The following is a 24,851-nucleotide window of genomic DNA, read 5'->3' as shown; positions in this document are numbered from 1 at the left end:
TCCGTCTGTCGAGTCAGCAAACGACACGGACAGCACACACTGCAACGCGCGATTGCGGCCAGGGTCTTTCCCCGCATCTGGCTGCCGAGGCTTCAACACCATGGAGTTTGGCAGCTTGAGCACGCAAAGCGATGCGTAGCTTCATGAAATCACGAGAGCTAAAGCTATAGACTCTACTAAACAATATACTTCGACCCAGGTAGCCTCGCATCGTCACCGACGTCGTAATCGCAACCCCCAAGCCGCCCACACAATGGCCTTGGGCGAATACACAAACCTACGCGTCTCCCGCCACGACCGCGTCTTCGTCATCACCCTCGCCAAAGCCCCCGAAAACCGCATAAACGTCGCCTTCGCGCAAGAAATCATACGCGCACTCCGCGACATCGAGCGCGAACTAGGCGCCGACACAGAAGGCTGCGTGATAACGCGCGGAAACGACGAGAAGTTCTGGTGCACAGGTCTCGAGCTAGACGAGAGCGACACAAACCCTTTCGCAAACAGCGATGGTTTCTTCCCGCTGCTAGCCACCTTGCTCGACTACCCGTTCCCTACTATCGCGTTGCTAACAGGCCATACATTCGGCGGCGCCTGCCCCTTCGCCCTCGCACACGACTACCGCATCATGAACTCGTCGCGCGGCTTCTTCTCTATGCCGCCCGTGAATCTCGGTCTGCATTTCCCTGGCATCGGCTTTCTGCCGCGGCTTAAACTGCGGCCGCAGATTGCAAGGAAGATGCTGCTTGAGGCGCATCGCTGGACGGGCAAGGAGGCATATGAGGATGGTATTGTGGATGAGATTGCGGAGCCGAGGGTCATGCTTGAGGTTGCGCTGAAGAAGGCGAGGGATGTGCAGGGGAGGGCTAGGATGGGGGTGTATAGTGTGTTGAGGAATGAACTTTGGGGGGAGGCGGCGGAGAAGATTAGGGGGATTTGTTATGTGCATGGGAAGAGGGTTACTGCGCCTGCGAAGGCGAAGATTTAGAATTGTCGGTTCTTCCGACTGATGATTATTGATATCAATCTAGGCTGACTTACTGGTCATGTCTTTTGGCTATTTTTGTGTTGGATGGTTCGTCCCTTCCGCAGTTTCGCGTGGGCGTGCCTCATTTCGTCATGGATCCGTGCGTCATCCCATCGCAACTTCCTTTCGCTTCATCTCACTCCACCTTCCTTTCGCCTCATCGCATGCCAAAACATCCCTCGTTACTTCATCTTTCACAGGTATCGCAGATCGGTCGCTCAAGTTGACAAAACCGTTGCGACAAACAAAGTACGTCTACCGAACGCACGATGTTCGGTCGCGAGCTATCTTCAGCACCCTACCTGTCTCTGCGGAGCCCGGACCGAGAAAATGCGCGTATCAGGCCATCTATAATCTTTGATATATGTGTATACAAGTGTACCTGTATATCGGTCAAGTCTATCTATATATCTGCTGCTGGCCGTCAAAGGCTAAATGCGTCGTTTCATCTACCGGGCCCTGACAATCCCCGTTCAATCTGCGTCAACACCAAGAGTCTCAACGCCCCAACGTGCAATTAATCGTGCCAGACTACTTCAGCCCCATTTGTGGTTGTTGTTCGTACGTCCCGTACCGTAAGGGAGGGATTGGTTACGCCTGATCAATCCTGGGTTGAATTGAGGCTAAAAAACTGGAACGGGGGCTCGGGCAACTACGCATCTGCCTTTTTCCAAGCTTGCGTGGAACACACACCATGGTTAACCATTATGGAGATCTGACAGCGATGATCTGTGCGGAGCATTTTGCCGCAAGCGGGATGCAACAGCAATATACTACCAACGTGGAAGCGGATCCAACTCTCAACAGAAAGCACCGCCGTTCGTACTGTCGGACATCATAATGCCTTCTAGGAGCTTCGCATGAGCGGATGATGAGACAGCACCCAGCCGACGACCATCGTATGATGCGTATTGCGTCTCCCAGCATCGGACGAAGGGTGACATGGCGCATATGTATAAGCGCCTCGCGGCTATCCGTACAGTCTTCGAGATGCTGGTACAAAAACGAGCGCATCTTATTTCTGGTACAAGCCGCGTTTTCAACAGGATTGAGCTCTCCGCTTCGGTATAACGTCATCGTCTGGTAGAGTCTACGTGTTTCGCCGACGATGAAGATAGGCAGGCTGTTATTGACGCTTGTTGCTGTCAGCCATACGAGTACTTACTCCCATACATACACGAACTTCACTTCACTTGGTTGACGCTATTGCAGCATGCGGCCAAACGACTAAGCGGTACTGCGATTTGGAAACCTCGATTTGCTATTCTGGGTGGACCGGTACGAATGGCATTACCTTTGGCGTCGCTCTACCCCGGTCGAAAGCTGCGCCGTTCGATACCGTCTTGCAAACTGTGTCGCCTATCAAGAATGGTTGGGTTGGGTTCAGCTGGGGCGGGACGATGCCCTATGTCCCACTGACAGTCGGATGGATGAACAGTGCATCGAACACCTCCATCTACTCGTCCAGAATGGCTTTCGGACTGAGCTTACCACAGCCCTATGCCGATGCCGAATACTCATACATCAAAGGGACCGGATACAACGCTACTCATTGGACTCTGACTGTGCGGTGTAAGGGCTGCTCCCAATGGCATGACGTGGACGGTAATCTGGTTTCCATCGACGCGAATGCATCTGCGCAAAAGTTCGCCTATGGCTTGTCAAGTAGACCACCTGCTGAAACGGCGAACAACAGGTCTACCTTCAACGTGCACAATTCGTTTGGAAATTACCGAATTGATCTCACACAAGGTCAGAATACGGACTTCGACGCGTTAGTTGCTGCGAATCTCGTCAATGACGCTCCACCAGCATCAAGCAGCACCCCAGTACCGAGCTCGGCTATGAGCACAATATCGACTACGATGAGCTTGAGTACGGTCACTTCGGGACTACCGCAACCGACCCAGAAAGGAATACCTGTGTCGTGTCCTGATGTTGCAGAACTTGCATTTCCTGCCAACACAGCGAAAGGATGGAGGGCGACGAAAGTCGCAGGAGGACTGACCCAGCCAAGAGGTCTTATATTCGATAACGCTGGAAACCTTCTTGTCGTACAGAACGGTATGGGTATTACAGCTCACAAAGTTGCACCAAACGGTTGCCTCACCTCGACCAAAACCGTCATCGCTCAACGAAATCTCAATCATGGCATTGTGCTCAGTCATGATGGGAGGACGCTGTTCGCTAGCTCTGCGACTTCGGTATTCTCATGGTCATATGATGCAACCACCATGAGCGTATCTGAGAACGTAACAACAGTCTTGACAGGCATGGACAGTAGAGGTCATGTCACCAGGACGCTAGCGATCCCACCAAAGTATCCAAACCTCCTTCTCGTCGCGCACGGGTCGAATGACAACTTCGATTACGGTGCTGCGGATATCGCAACTGGCAGGTCTTGCATCAAAGTATTTGACACAACCTCCGTCCCTACAGATGGCTACGACTACCCAGCCGATGGATACCACATGGGTTACGGGCTCCGGAACGAAGTCGGTTTAGCATTCGACGCTGACGGCATGCTTTGGGGTGTCGAGAATTCTTCGGATGAGCTGCATCGCACTATTGACGGAATTTCCGTGGATATCCATACCGATAACCCAGCTGACGAGATCAACTACCTTGGAGATGCGTCCAAAGAGAACACAGACTGGTATGGGTACCCCACCTGCTATACCGTGTTCAACCCGGATTCGATTGCAGACAAGCCATTCACGATAGGCGACCAGTTCGTTTTGGAGCCTAATGCGACCTTCACAGACGACACCTGTAACACCCGCAGTATACCACCGCGTCTTGCTCTCCCAGCACACTCCGCACCCCTTGATGCGAGCTTCAACAAGAACTTCACTAGCATGTACATTACCCTCCATGGATCTTGGAACCGCAACCCTTCGATTGGATACAAGATCATCGAAGTGCCGTTCACCACAGGCGCCAACGGCTTCGGACCGAAAGCAGCTGTGAATAGTACGCAGAGTTGGGCTGATATCTTCTGGAATCCGGATGTGGATTCTTGCTCAACTACGCAATGTTTCAGGCCTGTGAGTATTGCGCAGGATGGCTATGGTAGGATGTATGTAACTAGTGATAGCGGGGCGGAGGGGGAGATGGTTATCATTGGAAGGGAGTAGATAGTGAGATGTGTGGGATCAGGGAAGCTCTTCGCATTCGCTTAATGTGTCTTTGTATTAGACTCGTCCGTCTGCTCCGTCTACCAACCTTTCGGAATCCTCACTAGCTATTTATCTGCCTGCCTCGGTGCTTTGCACACTCGGTTATTTGACATCGCGCCTTGTCTCGTGAATATCGAGGTGTTCAGACATCGTTCGCTCGAACATACCGAGGTATCTGGCTTCGGACGTCTTAAGTTCCCGAAAATTGGGTACTTGTAGCGCCGTCCAGCCCTACGAAAGTTTCCGATAAGGCAGAATAACTTAGCTGGTGATCATGATCTGCGGGGTACATGTGACTCGGCCTCTCAAATCAACACTCCAAGCATCTCACCAGGCGTAACCTGTCTCGCGCGTAGTGGTCCAAAAGGAGTCAACAGAGCGAGTCATGGCTGTCGCACACAAGTCATGTTTCCTTTTGTGGCAAGGTGAGCGGCGTGCGGAAGAAAAAGCAACTAAGGATCTGCCTCGGCAAAAAACTCGGTGACGTATTTACCGCTTCAACAACACTAAGGTTGCGAACGACACCCCCAATCGCACGGCGGTGAAAGGCGGCCGTGATGGACTAGGAGATGGACGAATTGTCTAGTGGTGGGGTAGCGTGCGCAACGTGTGGCGTCGCACGATGGGGGTGGAGCCACCTCGGAGGTTGAGGTCTGAGGTGGTTAGGTACAAAGGTCGACATGCACCGGCTCCCCTGGCCATTGCCCACCACTGACTTGCTGTCATAGCTTTTGTATTTGTCGGGCGATTCACATATATCCGAGTCACGAAGCCGATTAAGAGAGTGTACACTTTACCTGCCACCTCTCCACCTCCCCACGTCGCGTACCTGCGCCGGCACCCTTTCTCCACCGTAAGCACCGCAGTCCGTCAACACAACGGCCCGCCATGATCGACTCGTACTTCGACGTGTTAGTAATCGGCAGCGGCCTCAGCGGCATCAACTCGGCCTACCGCATCCAAGAGTCGCTGCCAGACGCCAAATTCGCCGTCCTCGAAGCCCGCCACGAACTCGGAGGAACATGGTCGCAATTCAAGTACCCGGGCGTACGGTCAGATTCCGATCTACACACGCTCGGCTTCCAGTTCTACCCATGGAGGGCGAAGAACCCAATTGCGAGCGGCGAGAGCATCATGAGCTACCTGCAGGAGACGGCGCACAAGTTCGATTTGGATAAGAAGATTCGGTATAGACACAAGGTTATGAAGGCGGATTGGAGGAGCGAGGAACAGCGGTGGAGACTTGAAGTGGAGGTTGGGAATGATGTTGGGAGAGAGCCACGGACGGTGGTATACTGGACTAAGTGGCTGATCACTGGTACGGGTTACTACAACTACGACACCCCGCTGAAGGCGAATATCCCCGGTATCGACAACTTCAAGGGCAAGCTTGTTCATCCGCAGTTCTGGCCTGAGGATTTGGATTACAAGGGCAAGAAGATGATTATCGTGGGTAGTGGCGCGACTACTATCACCATGATGCCTGCGATGGTGGATAATGGTGTGGGCAGTGTGACGCAGCTGCAGAGAAGTCCGACGTACATCATGAGTCTGCCACAGAAGGACCAGGTGTGGTTCGAGAAGTGGGCGCCTGAGTGGTTCACCCTCCGCTACAAACGTGAGTTTTCCCTTCTTCCTTACACATCGATCTATACTAACAACCCAGGCTTCATGTTCACCCTCGTCTCCATCCTCCTCTACAAATTCTGCATCTGGTTCCCCACCCTCGCCTCCAACTTCCTCGTCAAGAAAGCCGCCCAACAACTCCCGCCCGACTTCCCCGTCGACCCCCACTTCAAACCCGGCTACAACCCCTGGCAACAACGCATGTGCCTCTGCCCCGACGGCGACTACTTCAAAGCCTTCAGCTCAGGGAAAGCGCACGTCGTCACCGACACCATTAAGAGCGTCGTCGCCGACGGCATCGAACTCAGCAGCGGCACCAAACTCGACGCCGACATTATCGTCACTGCTACGGGTCTCAACATGCGTTTCCTCGGCGGCATCGACGTGCGCGTCGACGGCAAGAAAATCGAAGTCTCGGAGCAATACATGTGGCGCAACGCCATGCTCACCTCCCTCCCCAACCTCGGCAACATCATCGGCTACTGGAACGCGTCCTGGACACTCGGTTCGGACGCCGCGTCCCGCCTTTTCGTCCGCTTGATCAAGCACCAGCAGGAACAGGGGTATACTAGTGTGACGCCTGTGATTGATGAGAAGAGTAGGCAAAAGACGGTTAGTGCTAGTCCGTTGAATAGCACGTATGTCAATGTGGCGATGAAGAAGATGCCGAATTGTGCGGATGCCGGGCCCTGGAAGCCGAGGGATAATTGGTTTGCGGATAATTGGGGGGTTACGAGGGGGAGTATTGAGGAGGGGTTGAGGTGGGAGAGGGTGAGGGTTGAGTAGAGGATGGAGGGTTGGGGGATGGATGGAGGGGATGTGAGGTTCTAATGAATGATGTTTGAGTACGATATGTTGGTCTGAAATGTTGTTGTTGTGTCGAGAGAGTGGTGTGGTGGTTTGTTGCTGCTAGACGCTTCCATCCCAATGCGGCACTCACTTTTCACTTTCACTTTCACCGCGTCCGTGCCATCTTTTCAACTTGCTTATCTCAACGTCCCCCGTCTTGCAAACTCTTTCGCTACACCCCGTCTCCCTCCCACACCCGCTCTATCGCGACCTCAGCTGCCGACGCTGCGCATTCCTACTATACACCTTCCTGAGTACTTCTCGCTCGCTACCCATTCAGCGCCCTACTATTCATAGCATGCCGTCGCGTCATGCTACAGAGCAGACTTTGGCGATGCGCCGCGACCTGGTTACAAAGCGATGTAGTCTCCGCGCTCAGTTCGCGACGCAGTAACGCACGCGACGGCAGCGCTGCGTCGTCTCCACGCTGACGTGAACTGATCGCGTCGCAAGAACCCCAAAGATGAAGTTGATGATCCGGACTCTCATGGCTCACCAGCGTAGTCTCCGCGACTATGTCGCGGCGCAGTAACCCACACCACAGCACCACCTCGTCGTCTCCCTGCAGACCACAACCGAAATTATCGCGCAGCTCTTACGCTATCTCGAAGCGACTTCAAGACCGGCCTTGACGAATCCAGGGGCTTGATCGACTTCGATGCGTTCCGACAATTCTTCCCCAGACGTTTTGCGCAATACCATCTCCGCATGCGAGGATGGGAAGACATGGCATTAGTGACGAACGACCATCCTGGAATATCGTCGGAGCGCTGTTGTATGGTTGCGGTTTAGCATCGTCGTGCTGTTCACAATCTGCCGTTACCGAAATGGCGAAACGTTGCCAGCATCCATCGCTCAAGTGGAAGAACCTCCAAGAGATATCGCATCGCCCACCCTTCGACCAACTCTACAGTAGCCTCCGTGCTACCACTAATATCACATCTAGGACCCGTCTCCACCCCGCTAATCAATCCCTGGTCCCGGCAAACCTCCGAAGCCCGGCAAACCTCACCACAATCTACCGAGGTGGGGCTTTCTCAACACAACTCAAGCTTCCCATGTCGTACAGATGCCGTGTTTGTTGGCGTTATAAACGCTACGTTTCCTCCTCCTTCCATCAAAGCAGTTCCTCCAAGGATCAGCACAACCGGGCTTGTGGTTTAGTGGTATAATACTCCCTTAGCATGGGAGTGGTCCAGGGTTCGATTCCCTGCAAGTCCATATTTTTGCTGTCGTCGTCGTTGGGGTAGGGCGCTGCTGCGTGTGTTTTTGATTATTTTTGGTGGAGAGATTTTGTGTTTTTGCACTTTGGGGGTATCCAGTGGAGGGGTTCTGGGCAAGATGAGGTGGCAGAGGCAGTGAGGTGGAAGGTTGGTATAAATATATGATGATGTTGGGGGATTGGGGATATGGAGATTGTTGGAGAAGTACGCGGCGTGTGGGTGTTGGGGCGGACGACGGAAGGGCTCGCTGGAGAATCTTGCGTTCGGAATCATTTCTGGGGATCTCGTCACACCGCGTCACGTCGCTACTCTGAACACTCCATCCTTCGTCTTCATTGTTTCAACGCCGACAATTTACACTCTATCCAACCACCGCGTACGAAGACGAACTCGAAAACCGCCTACTGAGCAAACCTTCATTCTCGATACCCAACAGCCGCGAGCCTTCTCATACAAACATCGCCATACTCGAGAGGCCTAGCCTTTTTTTCCCTGAGATCAAGGATCGCGTCCACCTCCAGCCTTCTATCTCCGAACAACACCGCTTTAGGCGTACCTTTATATTGCTCGCCGTTTGCCTCGTAGGAAGGCTTATCCTGAATGAATATCATGCGGGCGCCGTACTTCTTGCCCGTTCCGATACGATCGCGGCCCATATCGAGATCGAAGCCTAACTTCTATTGCTGGCTAAGTGCATACTCAGGGGAAGTGGTGATGGTGATGGACAGACGCCCTGATGGAGATGAACTCCGTATAGGTATGCCCAGCGCTTCAAGATCGCGTATGCCATAGCCTTTCGGAGAGGCTTCGATCACGACAATGAGCTCGGGGACATCCGTACGATTGACGACACTGAAGCTAAGGACTGATCTTCGCTGAATCAACAGTTCAATAGTCAGTCTCTCTACGCTCTAGTCGTCATCCCGTAACGCTCATCCACTCAGATCTCCATCTTCCCACTTCCAGTATCTCTCCATCGCGCTCGGCACAGTCGCCAGCCCCAACCCATCACCCCAAGGCCTATATCCGTTTCACTCAGCCACGGCACCTTATACAACCACAACCCCAAACATCCTAGAGCCTAGATCGAGATAAAAACGTGCAAAGTAGGGGACCTGAGGTCAACGTAGGCTCTAGGGTGTCCAGACTTACGCTCGTATAAGGTGGTGGTGGAAGTCTAGCGCGTGATCGGAAGGGGCCTTGGGACGCTTGCGACTTTCTGTTAAGAGATTAGTTTTACTGTAGACGATTTCGTGTATATGGGAAGGATTGGGTTTGCGGGGTATGAAGCAGCAATGGGAGCGTGGAAGTAAGGTACGGTAGTAGCATATCATACAGTACATTCTATACGTCGATCTAACTTTTTGACTATGATCGTTTGCCTATCATTTGATGTGCGGGGACTATATCGTGACTTGGATGTAGTATAAAAGCTTGACAAGCCTCTGCGTCGATGCGTCCTCGTCCACATCTTATACCACATCGTAGACCTCAAAGTCGCCATCCAACCCCCAAAGTCAATCACAGCACACCACAGCAACAAAACATTATCGTCATCTCTCAACAATCTTCATTCTATGCAACCAGTAACCAGTGACCACTATCCACTATCCACACTAACCCCATCTCTCTTCTTCAATCTATCTTCTCTGCCCCCAAAAGCAAGAGCCTGAAAAACCAAGGATGTTGTACCTCTCGAACTTAACGAAAACGCCCATGCTATGCAAATACGTCCCTAACAATGCTTCCCATCCGTATCCGAAGCCAAAGCCAGGCAAGAGACCATAACGCCTGATATCAAGCCCAACCCAACACGCCACCAATACGCACATCCAGCTATGACTGTCCACAGCTAGGCATGCTGAAGAAAAGAAAAAGAAAAAAAGAAAACAAGAGAAATATACAAAGGGAAAACACACCCCACATACGAAGATGCAGTGTGGCGTTCAAAGACCAGTCCACCCCCTTCTTCGTCGGACCTGAGTCAAGTATCCATCTCCACTCCGTCTCTCCCCAGGACTCTCAAGGACAGAATTAACACCGGCACCACCAGATTTCTAATCCTGCACCCCCTTCCTCGCCGCCGTACTCATCTCCCCGCCACTAGTCTCCCTCCGCCTCCTCACAATCTGCAGCCGTGGAAGCGGCGGCGCATTACTCGTCGAATGCACCGGCTGGCTACTCGACGGTGCAGGAGACCCCGTGCTATGTCCATGCGAAGAAGCATGGCTCGGTGGTGTTTCGTTTTCGCCTCCTACAACGCTCTGCCTGCGCCGACTCACGGCTTCGCTAAGGCGTCCTTGTCTTGCTTTAGGGAGTCGAGAAGAGGATTTGGTGTTATTGTGGTTCGCTTCGATACGGGCGAGACTAGTTGCTGCGTCGCGGGAGGGAGGACGCGAGGACGTGCGTGGACCGGTTGGCGTGCTGGTGTTTGATTGGAGGGCGGCGAAGGACGTGGAACTGCGTGCGAGGGCGGGTGGTTTCGAACGACCAGACGAAGAAGGAGGGAGGACGGCGGTGGGGTCTTCGGCGAGATCCCACATTGCGGTTGAGGATTGGGAGCGTGTGATGCGGTGGTCGCCGCGGTGACCCGTGGGTGTGCCGGACATAGGTGGGAGCATAAAGGTGGATTTGAGGGAGTTGGGTGTGGGGGGTGTGAGGCCCATGCCGCTGCTTACGAGGGTGGAACCGGTGCTGGAGCCTGAGCCGTCACGGCGGCCGGCTGAGGAGGCGGGGCGGCGCAGGTTCATGCCTACGTTCGAGGCGCGACTAAGGCTTCGTTTGCCGTTGGATCCTTTGCTGATGCCGGAGAGTTCGACTTCGTCGCAGGCGCGGACGAGCTCTTCGGCCATTTGGCGTACCAATACCGCAGAGTCATGTTCCATAAGCCAGCTGATGCGCTCGTAACAGCCGAATGCGCGTATGAGCCAGCAGCCCTCGTCCTTTGCGTCGCAAATCGTCCGTAGGATACGGAGGAAGTTGAGACGCGTCACAGCATCCTTGTGTCCCAGCTTTTGTTCTGTGCGACCGAAGATCTCGGGTACGGCGAGGGAGGCAGCAATTGGTGGTGATAGACGAACCACCTTCTGCAGTGGCTCGAGCATGTTCTCAAAGGTAGAGTGTGGGAGGTCGGCGGAGGTATACGCGGAGATGATGGCGACGGTGAAATTCGATTGCGAGGAGAGGAGGTATTGCTCGACGCGCGCGGTTTCTTCCTGGAGCCTGTAATAGTTAGCATGAGATACATGGCCATCAGTTCAACGAATACATACCACACGAAGATGGCATCCAGGGCAGTCACCGCCCAATTGCGGTCGCCCAACAGCGAAACGTAGAACGCCAGACCTTTTGCATCCCACAACATCTTCCGTGCCACCTTGCCCGAGTTAACCATCTCAAGCAGCACCGGCAGCGCGAACTCTTTGAGAGGACCGCCTTCGCGCACAACTTCCTTCAGCAGAGGGATAATGTCCGACAACGCAGCCTCCTCCTGTCTGCTCTTATTGTGCCGACACAAGTTGTACATGGTATTGAGGATCTGGTTCGAGATCTCGCGGTGGAAGGGAGGTAGTCTCGCTGGATCAGAAGCGGATCGCTGTTGACTGCGGCTCATTGCGTCTTTCTGTCGAGTCGACTTGAGTAATTCGATTAGGATGTCGATCGCGTTGGAGTTTTGTAAGGCTTCGTGGGTTGAGGAGAGCGAGCTGAGGTTCTTGATGAACTTGAGCATCGTGATCTGGTGCGGTGGTGCCATCTTGCGGAGATCTTTCAATACACCTGTACGTTGTTAGCTGTGTTGACGATTGCGACAACGCCGTAAGTGTCTAGGCTTGTGAATGTGAGATAACTTACGCTTCAGAATCATCCGATCCGCCACAAGATCCTTGACATGACTCTCAGCTTGCGAGAAGATGAGGAAGATCTGTACAATCCTGCCGACGATGAGGCGTGCAACCTCTCCATCTTCCTCCACCATACGATTCAGCACCAAGCTGAGAGGGTATAGTACGCTTGATCTCGAAAAGATGCGACAAAAGTCATTCTTCGGGGTTGGTCCTTGCAATTCGAAAACGCCAAAGACGCCATTGACACCGATGAGCACCAGATCGCGCTCAGCGTCAATGTCCTCCTCCAAGAACTCAACAAGCACATTGATGCCACCACAGCCGATGAACATCTGCAGCGTCAGTGTGCTCGTCTGGTACATCTGCCGTACGAAAGCCGCAGCTTCTTTTCGGATATCGCTAGGGAACTTCTTGGAAGCAAAGTAACAAATGGTAGGGATGCCACCCAAGAACGACAAGCTCTCTTGTGACTCAGAGTCTTCCAGGATAATCAGGTTGATAATCTTCAAAAGAGGTAGGACCACCTCGTTATGCGGTCTGGTCCCGAGAATCTCCAGTATAGGCAGCATGCCGTGACTTCGTAGTATGATTGATCGCTTATCCGGAGATTCATGTAGAACCTGGAGGAGTTGATCCGCAATGTCGAGTAGCTCGTCGTCGGGTTGACTTGTCTTCAGACAGCCAACAAGACTCTCCGTCATCTTCGTCAACCGGTCATCCCGGTCTCGTGCGACGTTGTTTTCCAAGTTGATGTTGTCAAGACCCTCATCCAGGTTTGCGAACGGATCAAGGTCATCCTCGTCAGCTATGATGAAAGAATTCGCCATCTTCGATGTGATCATAGCAAGACTGCTGTGCTCACTCCCACTATCGCTCTCGGCTCGGCTAGGGTTAGCAAGCTGACTCTTGATATCACCAAAGACATCCGAAAAGTCATCGCCTTCATCTTCAGCGTACTTCTGGATCTCAATCTCTGACTGCGTCCGTTGCAGCTGCTTCCGCGTCGATGTTGAGCTCGTCGATCTCTGATGGACATTGCCACCAGACTTGAGATCGCGTGTTGACTTGGGCCCTGCTTTTAGGTCGCTGGGATGAAACAATCGCGGTGAGAAAGTGTCAGATGGTGGGCTGGAGTTGGTGACGATTACTTGTCTAGATGGCACGGCTGGCGAGTTTGCGTACTGCATGGACGCTAGCTTACGCTCAAAGGCACCCTCATCAGCTGGCATGAGATCCGAATAATCCTCGACAGTGTCCTCGCGAAAGAGCTGACTTGGCCGCGCTGGCGCTGTCGTCTTTGGCTTGGGAGGCTGTGCAGCCCTTGGTGTACCTCGCAGGAATGCTGTTCTCGGTTGTGGCTCATGTCTATCCTCGTACTCTGATGTGGAAGCGTTCGAATTTGATCTCGAAGACGTGTTCGATGAAGACGCAGACGTCCTAGGTCTACCATTGGCGCCTCTCGACCTCTCAACCGCTCTATGGCCCGACGCTTTCGGGAAGCTCTGGAACTGCGCCAAGTTCATCGGACTCTTCACCGTAGCCTCGCCATCATACTCTGCCATTTCTGTAACCGACTCAAAACTGGCAAAAGCCTTGAGCTTGTCGCTCGAAAAGAGGCCACCAAAGTTGTCCTGTGGCTTCAAGTGTGGCATCTGCAGGGCGCGGGGCGATATGCTTTCGGCAAAGTCATTATCCCAGTTATCGTCATGATCTAGCTCCGGGGAGCGGAACGACTCAGCGGTGGGTCTGTGCTTCGGGATGTTGAGATTAACATTGGCCGGATTCTTGCGAGATGAAGCAGCGGGACTGGCTCTCTGCAAGCCCGACACGAGACGCGAGCTTCGGCGCAGGGAGCTGGGCGACTTTAATGCCTCGTTCCATTCCTGCACGGACTTGACTGCTTCCTGATATTCGGTAGGTTTTGTGGGTACTGCAGGGACAGTCCGCTTGGCGCTGAGAATCCATGGGTGCTTGAGGAGGCGTTTTGCGGAGATGCGGAGCGTGGGATTCTTCTGGAAACACTCCATGAGGAACTCACGCAGCAGCTGTAGGGGTTAGCATCTGACATGTAGGGACCGCGGGTGCACTTACCGGAGAGGCGCTTCCAGGTATCGGCGGATGCTCATCGTTGACGATTCTGAAGAGGGCCTGCATGGGCTGCAGCTTGTGGTAGGGCGGCTTCCCTTCGATAAGCTCAATGACTGTGCATCCCAAACTCCATATGTCTGACGACGTAGTAGCGCCGGATAGTTCGATGACCTCGGGAGCCATCCAGTATGGCGTGCCGACAACACTCGACTGGTCCAGGCCTGACTGCTTGGTGGCTACGCCAAAGTCTGCCAGCTTGACGAGGCCCTCCTTGGTCGTCAGAATGTTCGCGCCCTTGATGTCCCGATGTATGACACCCTGTTCGTGGAGGTAGAGGAGGCCGTGGAGGACCTGCGACATGTACAGCGCGACGAGGTTTTCGGGGAATTTTCCAAAGTTCTTGCAGATGCTGTGCAACGATCCGTTTTCGCAGTACCTGAGATGATTAGCTGCGCCCTGGACGTTTATTCGGGCCACTCACTCCAGAATAATGTACAGACTCTCGGAGCTCCTCACGAAGCCGTTGTACTTGACGATGTTGGGGTGGTTCAGGTTCTTGAGCAGGTCAATCTCCATCTCCATGTTCTTGAGGTCGGCGGTGCCCAGGTTCTCCAGGCGGACCTGCTTGATGGCGACGGCCTCGCCAGTCCCCCAGTTGAGGGCGCGGTACACGCTGCCGAATGCGCCTTTGCCCAGGCAGTCGCCCAGCTGGAAGTCCTTGAGGCCATCCACGCCCTGGGCAGCCTTTTGCGCGGTGCCCTCTCTGCTCGGCCGCTGGTCGCGCTCGCGGGGCTGGCCATTGTGGTTGGACGACGACGACGACTTCTTCGCGTGGCCCGGCGTGCTGGCGGTCGGGGCGGAGGGCTGCGACGAGCGCGAGTTGGAGGCTTGGTGCGCCGGTCGGGAGGGGTGTGAGACCATATTGACGTCTTCCTCAGGCCCGGGCCGGCTGCTATGCCGTCGTATCGTCGGGGCGTCGTCTGTCGCGGCGCGGAGGTGCGTTGGCGGAGTTGGGCGGCGGCGGCGGTGAATGGCGGGCTGCGGTGTGCATATCCTCCCTCAACACGCACCCGGGGATCCAGAGCGACGGCAGCGTCGCGGGCAAAGTCGCAATTGTTGTTGTTGCCCATGCGCAGCCCAGGCAATGCGTTGGAGGGGCCCGTTACCAGCGCAAAGCAATTATCACACGGGGATCCTGGCCGCGAAACACGCTCTAGCACGCCCAGCGAATCCCAGAGTCGCTCTCGCCTGCCAGCGGCTGCCGTTGTGGAAAGACTCGTCTCGTCGCCCAGTGCTGCCGCGGAGATTGAGGCAGACGGGGAGTCGCTAGACGGCGGCGACTCGAGCTGCGGTGAATGTCTTGTTGCTACTCGACCTGCGCGCAGTAGCGGCCGCGCCGTTGCAACCTCGCATCCTCGCTTCATGCGCCCTGCCTCGTACCATCCACTCACCGCGCTGCACCCCATGGCTGCCTCCGGTTCCGAAAATTGTGTATGCACGTATGCATGTAGGTGCCAGCAATGCGACGCGACGCGCCGTACGTTTTGTTCTTCTTAGCAGAATTTCGTCACAAAGACACATTGTCATCAAAGACATCACCTCCACGTGCGCTAGCCCCTTGCATAAGCCACACATAACATTTCCGTCACCTACGACGCGTCCCATCATCATCAAATGCTTGCGTCACATCAGCTCTCGCTATCGCTCACTATCGCAATCAGACATCATCAGCATGGTTTATCGCTGTCGCGGGGAATGTGGGGAAACGGCTTCGGTCAGCCTTGTGGAAACCCGACCAAAGAGGAAGTGCCGATGCACGAGTCAAGTTGAGACGCCTAACAGTTGATATGATTTCTCATCAGACTACTTCATCATTTCCCTCACATCTTCGCCACAAAACTTAAGAGCTCACAACGTTGAGCACACCGCCATCCACCGTCAGAATCTGGCCGTTGACATAGGAGTTCTTGGTGAGGAAGATGACGGCCTGTGCCATCTCCGCGTCGCTTCCCGCCCGACCGTGTGGGACGTGGCCCTTCTCCTGGATCTTCTCATCCGGCAGATCACTCTTCTGGTTCTCGTCGCTCTCCTTTGCTGTCATCTCCGACGGGAAGTAGCCAGGGGCAATGCTGTTCACGCGGATGCGAAGCTGCTGGAACTCGGCCGACATGAGTTTGCTCAGATGGACGGTGCCGCCCTAGGATATACAGTCAGTAGAGATCCCCCACACATCAACACGGGTATCTCACCTTGGCAGCATTGTAGCTGAAGTGCCCTTGCGCGTCCTTCATGATTCCCGACATGGACGAGATGACAATAACAGAGGCGGAAAGGTGGCCATGGCTCTCAGTCCCAGCTTGGAGAAGCGGCAGGAGAACGACGGTGGTGAAGTAAACGGCGGTAACATCGGTGTTGTAAGTCTCGGCCCAGCCCTCGAATGTCTCGTTGTCGAAGAGCTTCTTCTTCATGTCGGTCGCGTTGTCTGCATCGGGAATACCCTTCTCGCCTGAGATACCGGCGGCGGCGATGAGAAGGTTGATGTACTTCTCTTTCGATGCTAGCTCCTGATACATTTTCTCCAAGTCGTCTTTCTTGGTTACGTCACATGGCGAGAGAGGGATGATTTGACCACCTTGGTCGGGGCTGTGTGACTTCGCTGCGGTCTCGAGGGCTAATATGGTCAGTCTCTCCATCTGTCTAATTCGAGGGGCTGTAGCTGTGCTTGCCTTCTTGTCGACGACCAGTAATGTAGACCTATCTGATGTTAGGATTATTCATTCGCGAGAAGGAGGAACGTACTTTTGCGCCGTTCGCAGCAAGGGCCTGGGCAGCCATGAGGCCAATACCAGAGCCGCCTCCAGTCACTACGCATACATAGTCCTTGACTGAGAAGAGCTTCGCGACGTGAAGGTCGGAAGTGTTTGCTTTGGGAGGCATGGTGAATCGAAGCTGTTTGTTTTGGATGGTACTGGGATGTGGAACTTTTTTCGATTCGAGATATCCTGAGTGATTCTGGCAACTGAATCGTTCACAGAAAAGGTGTAGGACGTTCGTGCAAAAAGCGTAGAAGTTCTGTTAGTATAATTTGCTATGACGTACAGCTGTAAACAGCCCACCTGGCCCGATTAGGCTTAGCCTCAACGCGCTCATGCCACAGCCTCTCTTGCCTCATGCGGTCTCGCGCAAACTTGCCGTTCAGCCCGTTCAGCCTCGACCTCCAACGTCCAGGCAGTCGCTTCCATGACCGCGCCACTATTTGTTCGACGTGCCTCTTCCGCGCATCATCGCATTGCTTTCACTCTTTCTCGACACTCCATCATAATTTCAACTCACCCACGGTTGTCTAACAATGCCTACCCACGGCGCGTAGCGCATACACAGCAATCTCCAAAACTTGGAGACTATCACTTCCTTCATCTTTTCAATACATCTCCACGCGTCTAGAAACCGCGGTTATAGTTCGCCCACGCAACCGAGCTTGGGAATATCACCCTCAACCGCCCGCCGCAATGTCTGACCCACGATACGAGCTCATGGTTCCACCAGGAATGAGTGACCAGCTATGGCCCGAGCGCCTGGACACACCCGGACTCATCCCACATCACCTCAAACGCTCTGCGACAGGTCAGTTCCCCATCTTAGAGGTTATCCAGCGTCTACTATATCGACTCCGGCCAAGCGGCATCGGTGATCTTGAAAAGCTCCTCGCACTCATCGGTCTCTACCAAGCTGTTCGTCCCGCATACAAGCATCTGAAGGATTTCTTTACATGGGCCTTGACTGTTCAAGTCACCATCCCAGAGACTGATCCAGTCGCTAGAGAGGTTCTGGCATGGATGGGCTCGGAGGTGATACTCAACAGCCACACGAGGAGTGCCATGCTGGTCACAGGAGGCACACAGGATCCCAATGACGAGTTTCATCGCCGCATGATGGCGGCGCATAACCCGAGACTTGCATCCGAGAAACCGGACGATGAGGTTCTTTGTCTCCCGCCAATCGGTACACGACTATTTTGGGTCGGATTTCGACCGTATCTATTTTCACGTCGAGGAGGCCCTGGCTATCGGACCAACAGTGGTATGACCGGTAATCTGCTTGACGATAGTGGCCAGCTTCAAAACTCCCTCACTATCATGACGCTCGGATGGAGCCTCAAACCACTGAAGCAGTTCACCAGTCTCTGTCGCGAGTTCCGACTGAACAACCTCACGGGTACTACGACTGTGTACTTCGCGGGCGATCGTACGGATCCATACGGTAATGGTTGGCAGTCGGTTTCCAAAGCCATTCGAAAGCTCGACACTATAGACATGGACGAGACTACCAAATTTGATATTGTCAGAGACGCAGAATACTACTACAGCGAGGAGTCGCGGTCATTCTTTGCCGACTGTGGTATCCCATATCGGCGCGGATATCTCTTCCATGGCCCCCCGGGTACCGGCAAGAGCTCATTCAGCGCTGCATTGGCGGGCCATCTTGGCTGCGACATCTACCACATCAACCTTTCCACCGGTAGCATCAATGATGGAACACTTCACCGCTTGTTTCTAGGCCTTCCACGCAAGTGCGTAGTGGTTTTGGAAGACATCGACTCTGCTGGTATCGGTCGCGAACGAACACCGCCGGCTGCCCCAACAGGAGCACATGCGCAAGCAGATGAAAACCTAGGTGACGTCGCTGGCATTCCAGGTGGCATCGGTCCGCTGCCAAAACTTCGGGCTCGTGATTACCCGGGTGTGGGTCGTAGATCGAACACAGTCACACTAAGCGGCCTGCTGAACGCCATCGACGGAAACGCCTCTCAAGAAGGAAGACTCTTGATCATGACCTCTAACGCTCCTGATACGCTTGATGCGGCTTTGACGCGTCCCGGTCGTATCGACAAGAAGGTCTACTTCGGCAATATGGACCCTAGTGCGGGCAAGAGCATCTTCAAGCGCTTGATTGGTCGATCAGCTCTCGCACATGATGCGGAGTTCACCATGGCACAAATCGAGGAGTGGGCATCTGAGTTCGCTGAGAAGATGCCCACAAATACATGTAAATGGTCATGGCATTTCAGTTCCAAATTTCGTACTAATAGGAATATAGTTTCCCCAGCGCAAGTGCAAAACTACCTCCAAGGCTGCCGCGGCGACCCACTCAAAGCTCTCAACGACGTTGAAGCCTGGATCGCGGAAACTAAGCTCGAAGCTGGGAAGTCGAACGGCACTGAGCACGGCACTCAGAACGGTACCCAGAACGGTACTCAGAACGGTACTCACAACAACACTTTCAACGGAGTAGTCCCTGTCGGTCCCTTCAAACTTGCGCCAGATGGTAGTGAGTTAGAAGCTCTGCTCCTAGCCGGGAGCACGAACTGAAACAGCATCGGAGAAACTGCGTTGATCTTCCCAGAGTACTGACATTACACTAACAGCTGCGTCCACCCCGGTTCCTCCAACCTATACAATATCACTTCCGTCCGTCCGGGTTCCTCCTGGGTTCTATCAGTGGAAGAATCCAGAAAAGGTAGAGAAATGGTATCAAGATCATCCACACGCATCGGCGTGGATCATGGCACCACCTTTTAGGGGATCAGACTCTGAGGATGGCGATCTCTCTCATTTGTGTTAGGGGGGCATTTGAGTAGACAATTGTGACGGCCGGTAGATTGGGATGAAGACGTTGGGTTTTCGTTGTTTCGGGTACGAAGAAGTAGAGATTGGAGAGTTGGGGTCGTAGACCGGGATGAGGTGTTGCGCGCATCCTTCTTCTCTTGTCGAAGAACGTTCACGTATTTGGTAGTGAATGAATCATCGTCCGCGCAGCCCGCAATACTCGACCTTTTCCGCGCCACTCTTTTTAATTCGTTCTAATTTTGCAAGCTCACCGCGGTTTTCTTTTGACTAGGCCCTTTGTACTAGCACCTTCTCAACCTCGCTGGTAGCCTTATGTAACCATGTGTATTAACATCAAGCATGCTCTCCAAAACCCACCGCTCTGCGCCAATTATCTCCACACCCTTTGCATATCGCAAGGAATTACAGCACCTCGCCCGCCAAACGCCTCATACTGGGATCTGTTTCAGAGTGAGAGGGCTTGCAGCCCATCGTTTACTACCTCAACAGAGTGTGTGACGATATTTCCAAGACGCAGTCCCACATCACAAAGATGTGGTTCCCCGGGTGCTGCCGTCCCGCACCAATCTGGAGTCTGGATAGCCCTTAGCTGATCCCATACATGCTCGAGCACTACGTCCAGCGCGATACCATCGAATGATTTGACGTATCGATTTAGGTTGAGTCGTTGTAGCCCTTTTAGAAGCGATCCCAGTAGCATAGCTTCACACGCTGGGTGACAGCCTTCTCTGCCATCAAGTAGGTCTGTCTGGAGAGTTCTAAGTCGGACACGCAAGGCCCGTGACGCGTCCCGCCGCACCTTGTTTAATTCGTCTATCGGTTGGGTTAGCATAATTATGTGTGTAGATTGGAACCTTCCTACCCTCGAGTTCTGGCGGAAAGGGAAGACCCTGGAACGTAATCGGGCGAGCTGCAGTCGTGACAATGAACCACGCCATCGACCTAGACAGCTCATGATCCTCCATTCGAATAGCCAAGAAAAGCCAATAAACCGCTGTCGCACTATAGACTGTAGGCCTATCGGACCTTACAATCTGCTCCATCCACAGCTTTGCATGAGAAGCAATCGCGTCTTGCATGTGGTAGTAATCGACAAGAACAAGAATCTTGACAAAGAGCTCCAACGAGACGTATTCGGGTATCCGCTTGACCTGAACGTGGACAATGTCCATGATGACCTCCATAGCCTCCGCATCCCAGTCTTCTGCTTTGATGTAATACAGGCCGTCGTCGGGGTTCGGTAACGTCTCGTTGTAGCCACCTTTGAATATGCTGTCAAAGTAGGACGACACGATGCGCAACTGGCGTGATGATACGAGGAATTTGACTGCTGGCTGGGATGAGCTTTCGTTCGCGGCGCTATCGTGAGATGCATCTTCAGTTGCGGAGTGCGCGATAGACGAGTCGCTGTTGGAATCGACATCAGAATCGGCATCGTCTTTCACTTCCAGTTGTTGTCCTAGTGTCGGATCCAGTAGCCAGGTCTTCGGATTTTCCAAGATGATCAGGGTGTCGCCGTTGGGATCGATCGTCACTAGCTTCGCTTCTGAGGCCATCGTGGCGGAGGCGTGCGCGGAATTGGTTGAGTCTTGGGTAAATGAGAGTAAATGCGGGATAAGGTACTGATTGGAAAAATCGTGTTTGCTTGGCAAGTCCTCTAGTTGGATTGCGCTGCTAAGAACGAAGGTGAAGGATTAGTAAAGCAGTCGAGCTCACGTGAGATAAACAAGAGGGCAGTGAGAAACGCATAGTTGTAGGTGGCTTGTTTTCGCTTTACGTCACCGCAGTACTACTTAATGGATTGGATGGCAACCGACATGTACCTGAATTCAAGAAGAGTCACAAGGGAATCTTGGAGATGCGATACTTCTCTCCTTCGTAGAGTATCTCCTCGCGTTTGAGTCGTATAAAATGGGGGAGGTGTGGTTGGCCCGTCGTCTCTAGGGCGCCTGAAGAAGAGTCATAGTAGACGGCGTCAGTATAAATATTCCGCGATGACAGGTCGGCACTTGATTATGAGACACACATTACTCAGTGTGATACCATTTTTCTATTCGTATGTCATACGGTGTCGAAAGCCTCTGGCAGTTTTGCACCTTTCTTTCCTCAGCTACCCTTCCTTCGCTCACTGATACATGGTCATCCATCGCTACCCTGTCTCGCCATTGACATCACGGACATCTTCTCTGAACCCTCAGTCCGAGGATTTGACGGGTCTTGACGGACTGAGATCAAGTTGGAACTTCAGATCGTCGTCGACCTTCTTCATAATCCGATCGAACAAACCGCTGAAGTCGCATTCCTTGCATGCTCCTACGGGCATATATCCCTGATCTAGAATTATCCTGCCTCCCATAACAGAAGATTGTTTCCGGGTCACCATAGCCCCCATGGCGGCACAGGCTTCCTGGAGACTCGTGCCATAGTAAGGCGGTGAGATAGTGCCCCCTCCGACTGTGGAGAGTCCACCAGATTGCTTGAGCAGTATCAAGGAGCCAAGAACGGAAGACCGGCATGTGAAGCTGCAGCATTCTTCACCTCTGCGAAGACGTTCGATGAGACTATCCAGCTGGTCGACGATCGCTTTGATAGCCTGCTGTCGGTGCTTTTCTAACTTTTCTAGTATACATTAGCCAGGTCGTATACGATAGCACCTCATACAAGGGAAAAACTGAACACCTAGGAGCCTACGTTGCTGTTAGGCCACCGACTTCGCAAGCTTTTATCTTGATGTAGGCTCTTGGGTGTTCGGTTTTTCCCTTGAATGGGGTGATAGGGTGGTGTGCAATCTCACCTGGAATGTTGCCCAGTGGCAATCCCAGATCTTGCAGAGGCCCCTTGCTGTGTTTCTTTGCTATTTCGATCGTTCTCCGAGAGATATGATTATCTTTGTACACTTTCGACAAGAACATCCACCTAATCACCTTGCCATGAAGAACACTCTCGGGCATGAGTGAACGATACGTGCCGTTGCCCCACCATCGAGTAAAGAGTCTCTTGGCGTGAGTGTATGGCGTCTCGTGCATGTCGTAGTAATCAACTATCAAAGCCATGTCAACCACTACGTCGAAACTGACATTTTCATTTACGCCTGTATTTCGAGCATGCGCGACAATCAGAAGTTGCTCCAGCGCCGTAGGGTTCCACTCAGTAGCCCAGATATGGTATCTTCCATCCGCGGGGTCGGCAACGCTCTCGGCGAAGTTCTTCTTGAAGATGTTATCGAAGTAGGTAGACACAAGGCGCAGCTGACGTGATGACACTAAGAAGTGTACTTCCTCGGGGTGCTTGCGCTGGTCGCTCTCCTCGGCACCTTCCGCCGCAGTGTCTTCGTGTGATGACTCGGTGATCTCGGCGGGCGGTGCGAAATGAGTGGCTTCGTCAATCCATTCTGGTAGCTCCCAGCGGATATCCTTGAGCTTGAGGAGGGTGTCGCCGTTGGGATCGATCGTGATGAGTTTTGTGTGTTCCGCCATCGCCGCGGGTGCGCGAAGTGATATGAGAGATTGTTCAAGCTGTAAGAGAAGATTCGAATCAGCAGTCAATAGCGAAAGCAGATGAGTAAATTTGCGAGTGTGTGGGAAAGTGAGAGAGCGCATTTGCCCGCCAAGCCCGCTAGTCCGGTGTTGTGGTACAAACTCGTAGGGACGGAAGGTCCACACTCATCGCGATGAGTCCGAACTGATTAGGCAATCGTAGATAGACGTTAGGAAAGCTTATCGCGCTGGCATAGATACGATACTGGAGACATGTAAGACGGTGAAGTTGTATGCTAAGGAAACTGGCTAGCCTTCAGGTGACAGCGGTGAAAGATGATGAATCAAGTCGAACGCACGCGAGACAAGAAACTTGGCAATGACAACCGCAACAGGCGCATCGCCTATCAACTGCATGTGCTGTATTACCCCACTCGGAGGTCTGTGGATAATAAGGTATATACATGAACTACGTTTACATAATTATAATCCAGGAAGCGATACCTTCAAGTTGTATTTGCTCTCTAGTAGTGAGCAGGGGCGGGGGTAGCCTTGGGCCTGACCCTGGTTTCCAAAGTGCAAGGCGTGCTGCTGGGCTTGACACCTCCGTAGCCCTGGGCAGCAGAAGGCTTGGTGGGGCGATGAGCTGCATGGGTAGGCTTGGGGTAGGCGTGAGGCCACTTGCCAGAAGGCCTAGGGCGACCCCAGCCGAAGCCGTCTTGGGGACGGCTGCCGTTGTGGAAGTAGTCTGGGCGAGGAGTGCCAGAGGGGCGTGTGTTGCCAGAGGGACGCATGCCGGTTCCGGTGGGGTAGGCTGCTGCTGAGCCTGTACCGGTAGGACGCTGAGGAGAAGGCGATGAAGCGGTAGCGTCGAGGGGCACGCGCGTGCTCTGAGCCTTGCTTTTGGTGCAAGATGTGGAGGTTGCAGGCTTGGATGTCGCAACGGTAGAGGTAGCTGCCGAGCTTGTGCCGGTAGGCTTCTGAGGGGCAGCCGATGAACGAGTAGCGTCTAGGGGTACGCGGGTGCTCTGGGCCTTGCTCTCGGTGCAAGTCGTGGAGGTTGCAGGCTTGGATGGCTTGACGGTAGGAGGAGCTACCGGGTATTCAGCAGAGCCGGTAGGCTCGACAACGGACGAGCTGGGTGCGGTAGAGTAGACCGGCAAGAGGGACAGGAGAGGGACCGCGGCAGTCTCGGTGAACGCAGGTGCGATAGCAGGGTTGAACAGTTGAGACGCCGGGATGTAGATGGACTTGAAAGGGTTCGGCAAATCATTGTCGGGAATGAATCCTGAGGGTATAGCTCCAAGGGCGGATGTAATAACAGAGACGATGGGTACTATGGGCACCAGGGACGCAATCGGGTTCGGGACGGGCGTGCCATACCCAGCAGGTGCTGTAACGGAGGGAGCAGGCTTCGAGCCTCCAGCAGGGGCGTTGTAGCTGTTATCGCCGTACTGAGCAAAGGTCGTGCCGGCAAGCAGGGAAAAAAAGAAAGCAGAGTGCATCATGATGCTAGCAGATGATCAAACAAAGCGAGGAACGAAATAAAGAGCGAACGACCAGCGAACCAGGTCAGTGTGTCTGTGAGAGACGGTAAAAAGAATGTAATCGATGCGAATGATCGTGAAAGCGGTAGCAGGTCGTCGACATGTTGGAGTTGCTCCCCTATATAACCAGGCGGGCAATGAAACAAGCCATTTCCGCTGGGGCCTGAGGCCTGGACCAAGAAGACGGCGCCAATCGAGGATCATCTCGGAAACATTTGCAGTGCACCCCAGTGCGGGGGCCGCCGCGCCTGTACAAAGGCAAGGTGAGAGCTGCGAGTGGTTGGGTTGCTGAGGCGCGGACCGTAGAATGGGTAGCGTAATTGCGGTCGTTTCGAGTTGTTTCGCCAAGCTTCCGCTAGCGGTAGAT

General features: G+C 53.6%; 9 protein-coding genes and 1 non-coding gene across 10 annotated transcripts; 5 read left to right on the top strand and 5 right to left on the bottom strand.

Annotated features, from left to right (window-relative positions):
- Positions 1 to 253: 253 nt before the first annotated feature.
- J4E79_006492 (uncharacterized protein) lies at positions 254 to 985 on the top strand (the record flags this gene model as incomplete). The annotated part of the gene is made up of 1 exon (XM_049355362.1): positions 254 to 985. The coding sequence occupies one exon, from the start codon at positions 254 to 256 to the stop codon at positions 983 to 985; it is 732 nt and encodes a 243-aa protein (XP_049210035.1).
- Positions 986 to 2,493: 1,508 nt separating this feature from the next.
- On the top strand, positions 2,494 to 4,161 carry J4E79_006491 (uncharacterized protein; the record flags this gene model as incomplete). The annotated part of the gene is made up of 1 exon (XM_049355361.1): positions 2,494 to 4,161. One exon carries the CDS (start codon positions 2,494 to 2,496, stop codon positions 4,159 to 4,161), a length of 1,668 nt encoding a protein of 555 aa, XP_049210034.1.
- Positions 4,162 to 5,091: 930 nt separating this feature from the next.
- On the top strand, positions 5,092 to 6,615 carry J4E79_006490 (uncharacterized protein; the record flags this gene model as incomplete). Its single annotated transcript, XM_049355360.1, has 2 exons — positions 5,092 to 5,821; positions 5,870 to 6,615. 2 exons carry the CDS (start codon positions 5,092 to 5,094, stop codon positions 6,613 to 6,615), a joined length of 1,476 nt encoding a protein of 491 aa, XP_049210033.1.
- Positions 6,616 to 7,827: 1,212 nt separating this feature from the next.
- J4E79_006489 lies at positions 7,828 to 7,899 on the top strand. Its single transcript has one exon. It is a non-coding gene; the product is annotated as a tRNA-Ala (tRNA).
- A 2,180-nt stretch (positions 7,900 to 10,079) lies between these two features.
- On the bottom strand, positions 10,080 to 14,755 carry J4E79_006488 (uncharacterized protein; the record flags this gene model as incomplete). Its single annotated transcript, XM_049355359.1, has 6 exons — positions 10,080 to 10,106; positions 10,184 to 11,123; positions 11,174 to 11,678; positions 11,754 to 13,791; positions 13,838 to 14,270; positions 14,316 to 14,755. 6 exons carry the CDS (start codon positions 14,753 to 14,755, stop codon positions 10,080 to 10,082), a joined length of 4,383 nt encoding a protein of 1,460 aa, XP_049210032.1.
- A 979-nt stretch (positions 14,756 to 15,734) lies between these two features.
- Positions 15,735 to 16,771, bottom strand: J4E79_006487 (uncharacterized protein; the record flags this gene model as incomplete). The annotated part of the gene is made up of 4 exons (XM_049355358.1): positions 15,735 to 16,031; positions 16,084 to 16,505; positions 16,561 to 16,588; positions 16,634 to 16,771. 4 exons carry the CDS (start codon positions 16,769 to 16,771, stop codon positions 15,735 to 15,737), a joined length of 885 nt encoding a protein of 294 aa, XP_049210031.1.
- A 572-nt stretch (positions 16,772 to 17,343) lies between these two features.
- On the top strand, positions 17,344 to 19,203 carry J4E79_006486 (uncharacterized protein; the record flags this gene model as incomplete). The annotated part of the gene is made up of 2 exons (XM_049355357.1): positions 17,344 to 18,880; positions 18,932 to 19,203. The coding sequence occupies 2 exons, from the start codon at positions 17,344 to 17,346 to the stop codon at positions 19,201 to 19,203; spliced, it is 1,809 nt and encodes a 602-aa protein (XP_049210030.1).
- A 936-nt stretch (positions 19,204 to 20,139) lies between these two features.
- J4E79_006485 (uncharacterized protein) lies at positions 20,140 to 21,017 on the bottom strand (the record flags this gene model as incomplete). Its single annotated transcript, XM_049355356.1, has 2 exons — positions 20,140 to 20,209; positions 20,488 to 21,017. The coding sequence occupies 2 exons, from the start codon at positions 21,015 to 21,017 to the stop codon at positions 20,140 to 20,142; spliced, it is 600 nt and encodes a 199-aa protein (XP_049210029.1).
- A 638-nt stretch (positions 21,018 to 21,655) lies between these two features.
- Positions 21,656 to 22,937, bottom strand: J4E79_006484 (uncharacterized protein; the record flags this gene model as incomplete). The annotated part of the gene is made up of 2 exons (XM_049355355.1): positions 21,656 to 22,080; positions 22,256 to 22,937. The coding sequence occupies 2 exons, from the start codon at positions 22,935 to 22,937 to the stop codon at positions 21,656 to 21,658; spliced, it is 1,107 nt and encodes a 368-aa protein (XP_049210028.1).
- Positions 22,938 to 23,461: 524 nt separating this feature from the next.
- Positions 23,462 to 24,445, bottom strand: J4E79_006483 (uncharacterized protein; the record flags this gene model as incomplete). The annotated part of the gene is made up of 1 exon (XM_049355354.1): positions 23,462 to 24,445. The coding sequence occupies one exon, from the start codon at positions 24,443 to 24,445 to the stop codon at positions 23,462 to 23,464; it is 984 nt and encodes a 327-aa protein (XP_049210027.1).
- Positions 24,446 to 24,851: the final 406 nt, after the last annotated feature.

This window comes from Alternaria viburni (genome assembly GCF_023758015.1).
Source record: "Alternaria viburni strain BMP 2772 chromosome Unknown scaffold_13, whole genome shotgun sequence".
Taxonomy (NCBI): Eukaryota; Fungi; Ascomycota; class Dothideomycetes; order Pleosporales; family Pleosporaceae; genus Alternaria; species Alternaria viburni.
Note: the sequence above shows the minus strand (reverse complement) of the source record. Positions and strands in the feature narration are given on the sequence as shown.